The following is a 12,147-nucleotide window of genomic DNA, read 5'->3' on the forward strand; positions in this document are numbered from 1 at the left end:
TACAAGGTTGGTCAGGCAGAATTTGAATCTTGCTACTTGCTGGAAAATATCATATATGTAATCCTCCAAATTATTCCTGATAATCATTCTGTTACTTTACCAGTTATTGGTGCAAGACTAATTGACGTGTGGTTGCCTGACTCTGTTTCAGCATCTTTTTTTTAATATTGGTATTACATTAGCTTGATTCAATCCAATTAATGTAGTACCTCCTCAACATTCAACTCCCCCAACATCATCGTTAGATCACAAATGTTGTCATGTCTCTCTCTTAGTACCCCGATATAGATACTACCCGTCCCTGGGAATTTGTTTGTTTTAAGATTGTCTAGGGCATTGGCAGCAATGCCTTCAGCTGCCTAGGCCCTAAGCTCTGAAATTCCCTCCCTAAACCTCTCTGCCTCTCTATCCTCCTTTAAGATGCTCCTTAAAACCTATCTCTTTGACCAAGCTATCTCCTTATGAGGCTCGGTGTCAAATTTTGCTCAATAACACTCCTTTGAAGAGTCTTGGGACGTTTTACAACATTAAAGGCACTATATAAATGCAAGTTGTTGTTGTTGTTGGACCTCCATCATCTTGACATTGAAGTCTTCAAGCCTACTTGAACGATGTCTGATTAGTGCTATCTCTAATAAATATTTCAACATAGTAATCATTGAGTACATTAACTCAGGGTGGAAGTGATCTCACTTGGAGCACCAAAAAAAAAAGTGAATAGACTGCTTTCCCCACTGGTTGGAGGAGCAGGTGTTAAAGAAAACACTTGGCTTATTGGTCCCATGCTAAAAACACTTCAGGGGAGAAATTCCTGAGTGTGCTACTTTTAGCAAATTGATTAACACGTTCAAGTGAAATTCCTCTGTTCCCTATTTCAACAACGTTGTTAACCAGTTTGTTTCATGAAGGTTGAGGACTTTGTTTAAACCATGTAGAGAGGAATTGCTGCCCCCAGTTGATCCGTGCCACTGGAAATTCCCTCTGAAGTGAAGGACAGTTTACCAGGATCGTTAGGAGCAGCTTCTGCCTCGCTTATGAGCGAGATGTTGGTGCCCCCATCCGTAACGAAACACTGCATGCAGAATGTGTAAATTCTGAAAAGACATTTGTCTCAACATTCAGAAAGAGGAAACTTATTTTTATGGCAGTGCAAACAAACTCAAAATGTGCCAAGTGACAGTTCTAAAATCAAACGATGCGCAAGAATGAGAGAAATATTTAATAACAGAAAAAATCTTAACATACTCATTCCATTCTGGTTAATTTCATCACCATTTACCCATCTTCCCACCATGAGGGAAAGATTGTTGGTTGCTTATTAAAGTAGGCTAACTATTTCACTACACCTAGCAAACAGAGAGAAAATCTTGGCCTCATTTCTTTTAAGCCCTTCTCTTCAGAAACGCATCTACTGCCTTGCCTTTTAAATCCATCGGGCTAGAAATTCATTGCAACCCATTTTGAGGCTCATAAATAATGGGGTGCTTCCAGCACACGCCTGAACCGGGAGGCGCAACAGAAATTGGGCCTCGCTGTAATAATTGTAGAGAGCTGCCAGCGCTCGTCATGCATCCAGAAGCAGCTCGCTGCTTTGCTCAGCTCCAAATTCGACTGGCTGCCTCACTGGCAGCAGCCTACAGGTAAGACCAGAGAGGGAGGCAAATGACAAGGGGGTGAGCACAGGCCAGCAGTGGCCCGCAATATTAATGTGCCATCAGGATGAGCACTCCCGCTCCTTCTGGCTCTACACTGACGTAAGCTTACCTGATGGTTTCTTCAGCGGCCTCCAGCGGTCCCTTTAAGGACTGCTCGTTAGGCCGCTGTAGGGCTGGAAAAACTTCCCCAGCTCCGAATAGTCTTAACGAGTTTAACAAATGAATCCTGAAATAGGTGAAGGTTCCTAATTTTAATATTAAATAAGGCCTGTGCTGCTAGGGTTGCCTAAAAAAAAAGCCTTGACGAATTTAACAGCGTCTCAAAGGCACGCGCAGATCAGACACGGGCCATTACACTTCTAAATTTGTCACGTCACCAATGTTGAATTTCTTCCCCATTGATACTACTGCTTCAATCCATTTTCTCTTCAGAAAAACCTCTATTTGCCCCCTGCATCCAATAATACTTGCATTTATAAAAAGAAAGACCCATTTATATGACACCTTTCGTGACCTCAGGACATCCCAAAGCGCTTTACAGTCAATGAAGTACTTTTTGACGTGTAGTCATTGTTGTACTGTAGGAAACGCAACAGCAAGGTTCCACAAACAGTAATGTAATAATGACCAGGTAATTTGTTTTAGTGATGAGGGATAAATATTGGCCAGGATACTGGGGAGAACCCCCCTGTTCACCTTCAGAATAGTGCCATGGGATCTTTTATGTCAACCTGGGAGGGCAGGCTGAGCCTCAGTTTAATGCCTCATCAGAAAGACGGCACCTTCGACGGTGCAGCACTCCCTCGGTACTGCACTGGAATGTTAGCCTAGATTTTGCGCTCAAGTCTTTGGAGTGGGACTTGGACCGACAACCTTTCGACTCACAGGTGAGGGGGCTACCGCTGAGTCACAGCTAACTGTCTGCTCCAATCACTGTCCCTGGATTCCTTCTCTCTTCAGAAAAACAACTACTTGATAACATGTGCCTCAAAAATCTTCCCATGATTCTATTACCACTTGCGTTTTTTAAAAAAAGTTTCAACTTCCCTTTTTACTCTTACGTTCTTAATTTCTAATTTGTGTTCCCTGATATTCGATACCAACTAATGTTAGTTGGATCAGCAGGAATAGATGTCATTATCCATTGAATGAGGCTTTTCTTTTTAAATGGCATTCAATGAAATCCGAACTCGGGAGCTTATGTCCCTGCATGGGAACAGGGGAGGAGGAGATAACATATGCCCCACTATCACCCTTCCAAGTCATTCATACCAGTCATATTTGCTGGTGGATTTGAATGATCTGCCATCAGTGGGTGCAGGTCACAATGTATGTTTTGTATAAAGCACTTCAGCACGCAGTTATTTGAATGAAGAAAATAAACCATTCCCAGGTAGTTTCCCACATCTCCACATCACAGGTAGTCATGGGCAAGGTTACTTTTTTTTTTGTCAAGACAGAGCAGAAGTAAAACAACTGTAATCCTACATGGCCTCATTTTCAGTACCGAATATTCAACATGTCCTCTCTCGCAATTCAGGAAATGTGACTGTTCTCAATATACATCGCACCAAAAAGAAACTCACATATTTGGTTTCTCTCCCAGCTGATTTCGGTATGGGACTAACAGGCTGGAAAGGAAAAATATTCAAGAATTACCTCTCAGTGAAATGGAGTGGGGAGGCAGTATACTTTGTAAATTGTAATTGAGGCAATTACTTAAGGATGCTTGAAAACAATTATAAATCACTGATTTCAAAATAGGTCAGCAAAATATCGCAAAGGCTGAAAAACTTTTTGTAAGAATTACAATTTATTACAGAGACCTAAAATGTAGACTTCAAAAGACTATCTAAATATGTATAGTTACTGGTAACATGTATGGGCTAACAAGGCTAAAGAGTATTTAGTTTGGCATAAAATATTCTCCCCATAGAAAATATTTTTTGTAACATTATTTTGTAGTTTGCTGAAGATTTTCACTCAAAAAGAGCAGTAATTATAAGCTTCCAGCTTCTGAAAAACATCAGAACTGATGTGGTTGGGCAGCAAATGGGTGTGCTTGGGTACGAAAGAGGAAACTATGTTCATATTGATGATTAAAATTGCTTAACTTTTGGAAACATTATTGGAAATGAGGGTTGCGAGGAGAGCTTCTGCCTCAAGAACACAGATTGCTGCATTGCCATCCATTGGTCAGGGTATGCAGATGCATGAATGACAAGCCAGCATTGAGCTGCAGTTTGTGTTTTAGCCGGTAACATTAAGTGACTTATCATTGCAACTAACTGTCACAGTGCCACTGACTGGTATCATAGTAGGTACAGCACAGGAGGAGGCCATTTGGCCCATCATGCTTCTGCCAGCTCTTTGAAAGAACTATCCAATTAGTCCCATTCCCCTGCTCTTTCCCCATAGCCCTGTAAATTTTTTCCCTTCAAGTATTTATCCAATTCACTTTTGAAAGTTACTATTAAATCTGCTTCCACCGCCCTTTCAGACAGTGCGTTCCAGATCATTACAACTCGTTGCCTAAAAAAAATGTTTCCTCATGTCGTCTCTGGCTCTTTTGCCGACCACCTTAAATCTGAGTCCTCTGGTTACCGACCCTCCTGTCACTGGAAACAGTTTCTCCTTATTTACTCGGTCAAAACCGTTCATGATTTTGAACACCTCCATCAAATCTCCTCTTAACCTTCTCTGTTCTACGGAGGACAACCCCAGCTTCTCCAGTCTCTCCACATAACTGAAGTCCCTCATCCCTGGTATCATTCTAGTCAATGTCTTCTGCACCCTCTCTAAGGCCTTGACATCCTTCCCAAAGTGTGGTGCCCAGAATTGAACATAATACTCCAGCTGAGGCCTAACCAGTGTTTTATAAAGGTTTAATATAACTTCCTTGCTTTTGAACTCTATGCCTCTATTAATAAAGCCCAGGATCCTATATGCTTTTTTAACAATCTTCTCAACTTGTCCTGCCACCTTCAAAGATTTGTGTATGTGCACCCCCAGGTCTCTCTGTTCCTGCACCCCCTTTAAAATTGTACCATTTAGTTTATATTGCCTCTCCTCATTCTTCCTACCGAAATGTATCACTTCACACTTTTCTGGTGTGAGAATTATTGTGTAGAATTCCGTGACCCACCTAGCAATTTTGAAGTACAACATATAAAAAATAAATCATTTAGCAACTTAATTATTTGAAGTTTTTAACTTGAAAGAACAGATAATAATAACAGCTTTTGCACTGACACAAAAAAACAGATCAATTAAAATAAGATTAAGATTAAGCAAGAATAATTTGTTTTCAACAGCTAGTTAAACAGCACAGGACATCAGAATCAAAAGATTAATAAACCTGGAATAATATTTAACAAAGCATGTCAACAACAGAATTTTGAGGAATCAAGGAATTAAATTTGAATTGCAAGTGGAATATTTGATTTTACAGAGATTTGCCAGTGTGATTGAAAACATTTAAACAGTGAATCAATTTATGGACATTTTTTTTTATTGCAGTTTGGTTGAAGCAGACTTTCATTTGTGCAAGAATGCGTGTGTGTGTTTTTTTCTAAATCAATTTTCTTCACCAATTTTCTCTAAACAATCAACTGCAGTAGAAACAATGCTACTGCCCCCACCCTGTAGGTACATGCAAGTTCTACAGTTCATGCATTATCACTCACGTACTTTGTGTGCTTCTGAATCCAGCAACTTCTGCAAGGAATTGGGAGTAGAACTTGAGCAGCGCTAGAAGACGGGAGGGTGAAATGTGAGGACACGGTTAAAGATTGGTGTGTGTTTGGTGGGAGGAGGGAGTAAGGGGGGGAAAACAAGAAAAGAAAGTAAATGTTGGCTCAATTCTTTCATTACCATTGGCAGTGGATCCTCTAACACTTGTTGAATAGTAGCATATAGTTCCTCAGACCGCCGCCTGAGACTCTCAGACTCAAATAGGAACTGTGAAAAGGTAAACAATGTTATACACATTAGTTGTACAACCACTTAACACAAAACTAGCAAAACCGCATCGCTAATTAATGCTGTGTCTATAAAGCTTACTTGTGAATGGGTTTCCTCTGATGCGTTGTGTGCTGCAGACTCAGTGAGACCAGGTGGTATCTTCTCGTAGTCACTGATTGCTTCATCGATGGCCTGTTAAAAAGGAAATGCAAATTCTTTCAGAAACAATCCCAAAAATAGCCATGTGGATCTGAGTGTCAACCCTGGTTAAAAAGAGGTGCATCTCAATCATTTACTCGTAAACAACAACACCCCCCTCCGCCGAGTGTTTTCAACTCTGTGCTCCTGGATTGCAAGGACTGTAACACAGTCAATGAAAATATCCATCCTGTAATTAGACCATCCTGAGACTGAGTACTGAGGGGGCTTTTTCTCCCTAAAAGAGTAAAACGTGGTCTGCGTACATGGAGCTAACCAAAGGGGGAATAATCTGGATGAGCTGAGTGGTCTTTGCTCATTCTTTCCTTATGTTCTTTGGCATTGCCTTGTGCTGAATAAGAGGAGGCCTGTAACTGTGCAGATTTACTGCTGCTGTTAAAGAACTTGTTCAGTGATTAATCAGAATTTTAAGAAGCACTTATAACAGATTGATACTCTATAGTCTCACTCATCTCTCAGGTGTCCAGAGATGAGTGGTGAAAATCGTCCAGCAGCCTGCGACGATTCGCAATTCAGAGGTATCTCTTCCTCGCTACAAGTTGCTGGACGATTTACACGTTAATAACAGCGAGCACCATTAAAATTGCCATTATTTTGGCAGCAAAATCTGGGCCATTGATTCACAGTCAGTACCTGTTGTTAACCAGGAGTCAACAGCGCATAACCTGTCAATGAACTTGCAATGATAACTTCTCAATGGTTAATCCTTCAATGAAGGCACGTTACGCTTGGTTACATGGAGCAGACAGGCTGTTGACATCTGCTGTACCAAATATTAAACCATCCGCAAACTCCACAATTTCTATATGATAAAATAGGCTGCAATGTCATTTCTGGTTTTAAATTAAGTTGCAAACCAAATGGCCTTCACTCGCACGGTCATTTGAATCTGTTCAGTAAGATTACAAGCTTATCATTCATCATATGCACGGTCCGGGATCGCCTCGATTTTATAATTTTCATATCCCTCCATGGCCTCGCCCCCTCCCTATCTCTGTAACCTCCTTCAGCCCTACAACCCCCTCCGAGATCTCTGCACCCCTCCAATTCTGGACTCTTGCGCCTCCCCGATTTTAATCGCTCCACCATTGGCGGCCGTGCCTTCAGCTGCCTAGACCTTAAACTCTGGAATTCCCTCCCTAAACCTCTCCGCCTCTTTATCGCCTCCTTTAAGACGCTCCTTAAAACCTACCTCTTTGACCAAGCTTTTGGTCACTTGTCCTAATATCTCCTTATGTGGCTCGGTGTCAATTTTTGTCTGATAATCGTTCCTGTGAAGCACTCTGGGACGTTTTACTACGTTACAGTGCTAGGTAAATGCAAGTTGTTATTATTGTTAAACGAATGTCACTGACTTTTTTTCGTTTAAATCTCCATTGTCTGGTTTATTGATAAGTCTATCAGAAAATCATTTTTTTCCACTGATAAGGTTTGAAAAGGAATAATAGATGGTAAACTGCAAACAACACTTTAAAACACAAAAACAGGAAATTCTTTCACTCATTTCCATCGACATCTGGTAGGTTGTGACGACCCCTGCTGGTCAGATGGTCCTAGTCAATGGTTTTAGAGCAATCGATGTATGGAATAGAGTGCCACATATCACAACAACAACAACTTGCATTTATATAGCACCTTTAACGTAGTAAATCGTCCCAAGGTGCTTCATAGGAGCGTTAGCAAACAAAATTTGACACCAATCCGCATAAGGAGAGATTGGGACAGGTGACCAAAAGCTTAGTCCAAGAGCTAGGTTTTTAGGAGTGTCCTAAAGGAGGAGAGAGAGATGGAGAGGCAGAAGGCAGAAAAGGTTTAGGGAAGGAATTCCAGAACTTAGGGCCTAGACAGCTGAAGGCATGGCCGCCAATGGTGGGGCGAAGGAAATCGGGGATGCAGAAGAGGCCAGAATTAGAGGAACACAGAGTTCTCGGAGGGCTGTAGGGCTAGAGGAGGTTACAGAGATAGGGAGGGGTGAGGCCATGGAGGCGTTTGAGCATAAGGATAAGAATTTTAAATTTGAGGCATTGGTGGACCAGGAGCCAATGTAGGTCAGCGAGCACAGGGGTGATGGGTGAACAGGACTTGATGTATGTTAGGATACGGGCAGCAGAGTTTAAGGATGAGCTCAAGTTTATGGAGGGTGCAAGGTGGAAGGCTGGTACAGAAAGCACTGGAGTGGTCGAGTCTAGAGGTAACAAAGGCATGGATGAGGGTTTCAGCAGCAGATGAGCTGAGGCAGGGGCAGAAACGGGTGGTCTTTGTGACGGAGATGAAATGGGGTCGGAAGTTTAGGGTCAAGTAGCACACCGAGATTGCCAACAGTCTGGTGACAGTGACCAGGGAGAGAGATGGAGTCAGTGGCTAGGGAAGAGAGTTTATGGTGGGGACCAAAGACGAATGGCCCCGATATTAGTGGGGAGGTGGGATGACAGCGGGGGGGCGATTGGGCTCGTGGGTAACCCGCCCAATAAAATCTGTCTGTTCCCCACGCGATCGCGCGTAAATTGGAGCCACTTAACCTGGTTTCCGGGTTTGCCGTCCGAAAGCTGCGCAGCGGGCGGACTGCGCACCCGCATCACAGGCTGTCAGCTGGAGGAGCCTTATTTAAAGGGCCAGTCCTCCAATGGCTGTTCCTGGAGCAAAAACCCAAACAGAACAATGGAGCAGCCCAGTGGAAAGGCTGATCCTAGATTCAACGATGCCTCTCTCCAGGTCCTACTGGATGCGGTGAGGAGGAGGAGGGATGCGTTTTACCCAGCGGACGGGAGGAAGTGGCCTGCCTCGGCCACTAAGGCGGCCTGGCTCGAGGTGGCAGAGGAGGTCACCAGCAGCAGCAACATCTCCCGCACCTGGATCCAGTGCAGGAAGTGCTTCAATGACCTAACTAGGTCAGCAAAGTGAGTACACTTACTCATTCTCCTACACCCCGTCTTCCACATCACCGCCCCCACCCCACAACTCATTCTGCACTGCCAACACCACTCTATCACATCACTCCTCACACCACACAAAGCTCATCCTCAACTTACCTGCACTTCCTCACCTCCCCAGTACTCATCCCATCACTACCACTCAACCCAATCCTCATACAATGTCATGGCTCTGTCTCATACTCAACCTCTGGTGCATCTCTTTCACGGTCAGCCTCACCCAAACCAGTGCATTCATCGGTTGGCCACGTCACCATCCCTCACTCACGCCTCTCTACTTTCTCCCCTTATAGGAGAAGAGAGCCCAGAATGCACGGGAGAGGGTGGGGACCGGAGGGGGGCCGCAACAAACCGTCGTCCTCACAGACACGGAGCAGGAGGCGCTGGAGCTGAGCCGAACCCTCGAGGGCCTGTCCATCGGGGAGGCCGAGACTGGCACCCGACAAACGTCTGGTGACAGAACTTTAACATTCAGTACACACAATATGAATTGATGTTAACATGCCTCGCCATCTTCAGCACCTCAACATCTGTGATCATGCTTAATATTGCCTTCTGTTCTCTTACAGGGCCTTCAGCGACCGCCGTGACAGCAGAGGGCGATTCCTCAGAGGACACGAGTGGCAGGGGCAGCTGTGGAGAGTCCGTGTCGGTGGGAGCACTCCTCTCCAGGCTCTGCTCAGCTGGACACAGATGCTGAACCCTGAGGGGCCGTCCTTTAAAAGGAGAATGATCGAGGGGCAGCAGCACATCTGTGAGGTGCTGGAACAGGTGCCACGCGCACTCTCCACAATCGCCCAGAGGATGGAGGAGTCCAACTCCTGCATGAGTGGAATAGTGGCATAGGTACAGGAGGGAATCTCTGAGATACTGTCACGGGGACGTGAGGGCATCTCTGAGATAGTGTCGCGGTTAAGTGTGGGAATGTCTGCGATGGAGGGAAGGCTAGCCTCCATGGAGCTTCAAGCATGGCTCACAAATGAGTCCTTTCAGGCCCTGACAACGGCCGTTCGGACTCAGGGCGAACAACATTCTGCCGCCTTAAACAGGCAGACATATACTCTGGCACTGGCCTTACAAGGCTTCACACATATCCAGCAGTCTGTCATCGAGCAGAGTGGTAGGAGTGGTGTGGGCCTGGCCCAGGGGAGGAATGGTGGAAAAAGGGGACATGGAAGTGGGGTTTCCACTCAAAGCACCCCCACGTCTCACCCATTGCCCCCCTTTCAACCAGTACCCACAATGCTGCCTCCACAGGTACAGGTGGAGCAGTCTTTGGAGGGGCCCTCATGGGCACCGAAACCCAGAGGGCGTAGGCCCAAAGCATCTAATCGGTCAGGGCATGAACAAGAGCAACCTGCCACTACCTCTGCTGCAGCCACAGGGGATGCACCACGTAGGAGGAGTCGGAAGAGAAAGGCGAAGGTTTTGTAAGCACGAAGGGGATGCACAAGGGTGTTTGATGGTTGGTCATGGTTTTTTTATTTATATTTGCTTTTTGTTAAATGCATATTAAATATTATTATTGTCACCACTACTGCCACATCTTGGCCATGCTTGATTGGCTTCTGTAATAAGGTCATTTCACGAGGTTCACCATGAACGCCCACACTTGATGCCACCCATTGGGTCACTTACAGTGGGCATAAGTGTAGTTGCAGGACTGTTTTGTGTGGGGGGCGAGGGTGCTGGTGTGGTTGCTCCTCTGTCCAGGTGGTGAGGACTGGACTCTTCACGCTGTCTGATGTTAAGAGAACCGTTCACATATCAGTGACTCCCTGGCCTCACGAGCAGCCAGGTGAGACCCTGTTCTGCCCAGGGGTTGCTCCTCCTCCACTTCCTCCTCCTCTTCGTCCTCATCCTTGTCTTCATCCTCCTCCTCCTCAATATCGGTGGCAGATGTGGCTGGGGTCTCCTCCAGCGGCATCCTTCTCTGTTGTGCCGTGTTGTGCAGGGCACAACACACGACTATAATGGGTCCCACTCTGTCTGTTGCGTATTGAAGCTCTCCCCCAGAATGAAAAAGGCACCTGAATCGCATCTTGAGCAGCCCTATCGGATGTTCAATTCTAGACCTGGTAGTGATGTGGCTGTCGTTAGATCAACGCTGTTGCTCAGTGGTGGGGTTCCACAGAGGTGTCATGAGCCACGTGTGCAGGGGTTATCTCTTGTCCCCGAGGAGCCAGCCCTTGCGGGTGTTCGGTGTGTGGAAGAGGGGCGGGATGTTGGACTCCCGGAGGATGAAGGAATCGTGGCAGCTGCCAGGGAATCTGGTGCAGACGTGAAGGAATCTCTTGTGGTGGTCACAAACGAGCTGAGTGTTGATGGAGTGATAGCCCTTCCTGTTGATGAACAGTCCTGACTCGTGTGGAGGTGCTCGGATTGCTATATGGGTGCAATCGATTACACTCTGCACCCGTGGGAAGCCAGACACAGCGTGGAATCCCACTGCCCTCTCCGTCTGGCTGAGGTCATCCATGGAGAAGTTGATGTAGTGCGAGGCCCTGCGAAACAAGCCGTCGGTGACCTGCCTTATGCACTTGTGTGCAGACAACTGAGAGACCCCGGCGATGTCCCCGGTGGCACCCTGGAATGATCCGGAGGTGAAGAAGTTGAGGGCAGTGGTGACTTTGACAGCGACAGGTCAGGAGATGCTGCTCGGCCCAGCCGGGAGCAGCTCGGCATGAAGGAGGCTGCAGATGTCCACGACTACCTGGCGACTGACTCTGAGCCTCCGTATGCACTGCTCCTCAGAGAGGTCCAGGAAGCTGAGCCTCGGTCTGTAGACCCTGTGGTGAGGGTAGTGCCTCCTGCGATGTCGCTCTCTCTGTTGTTGCCCTCCGTGCTGTTGTGCAGGTGCCTGTGGTGCAGCACTGTGTTGTGGAGCTCCACGTGGCGGAGGTGGGCGCTGTGCCTGGCGAGGCTGATGATGTTGCTCGTCCTCGGATGTAGTGGTGAATGCAACCATGGCGCTTCCCCCATCCTGATGGTGTGAGTTTAAGGGGGTCCGCAAAGTAGGTAAATGTGTTTGCACAGCAGAGTTTTGGGTGGAAAGTAAGAATTTTGAGTGAAAACACACAGGTCTTGCAGCCAAAACTTTGTCTGAAGTGACAGAGTGCCCTGCTGCAATAAATGAGGTTTTATCCCCACCTGTCAAATAATCCTTTGCATCTCCCACTGGTTGCTGGCTGAAACACGTCTGCTCCAACAGGGAGTGTTTCCCACAGCACGGGAAACACGCTGAGGATCCTTCAAAATCGCACCTCTTCCAAAATGTCTACTCAATCAGGTATTTCAAGTACTTTAACTATCTGACAAACTATGCAAATGATCATCCCGCCGGCTTTAATTGCCGGGGGGAATCCCGCATTCGGGAGGCG

The 12,147-nt window shown here is 46.1% G+C and overlaps 1 protein-coding gene across 13 annotated transcripts in view; it reads right to left on the reverse strand.

The window, feature by feature from the left end:
* Positions 1–12,147, reverse strand: part of mlip (muscular LMNA-interacting protein) — a 228,939-nt gene that overhangs the window by 50,118 nt on the left and 166,674 nt on the right. For all 13 annotated transcript variants that reach the window (XM_067983974.1, XM_067983969.1, XM_067983967.1 and 10 more), the window contains 4 exons: positions 5,718–5,810; positions 5,529–5,615; positions 5,346–5,405; positions 3,242–3,286 (listed from right to left, as the gene is read on the reverse strand). In XM_067983974.1, the coding sequence (XP_067840075.1) occupies positions 3,242–3,286; positions 5,346–5,405; positions 5,529–5,615; positions 5,718–5,810 (285 nt within the window). The remainder of the gene's footprint in view (positions 1–3,241; positions 3,287–5,345; positions 5,406–5,528; positions 5,616–5,717; positions 5,811–12,147) is intronic.

This window comes from Heptranchias perlo, chromosome 5 (assembly GCF_035084215.1).
Source record: "Heptranchias perlo isolate sHepPer1 chromosome 5, sHepPer1.hap1, whole genome shotgun sequence".
NCBI lineage: Eukaryota > Metazoa > Chordata > Chondrichthyes > Hexanchiformes > Hexanchidae > Heptranchias > Heptranchias perlo.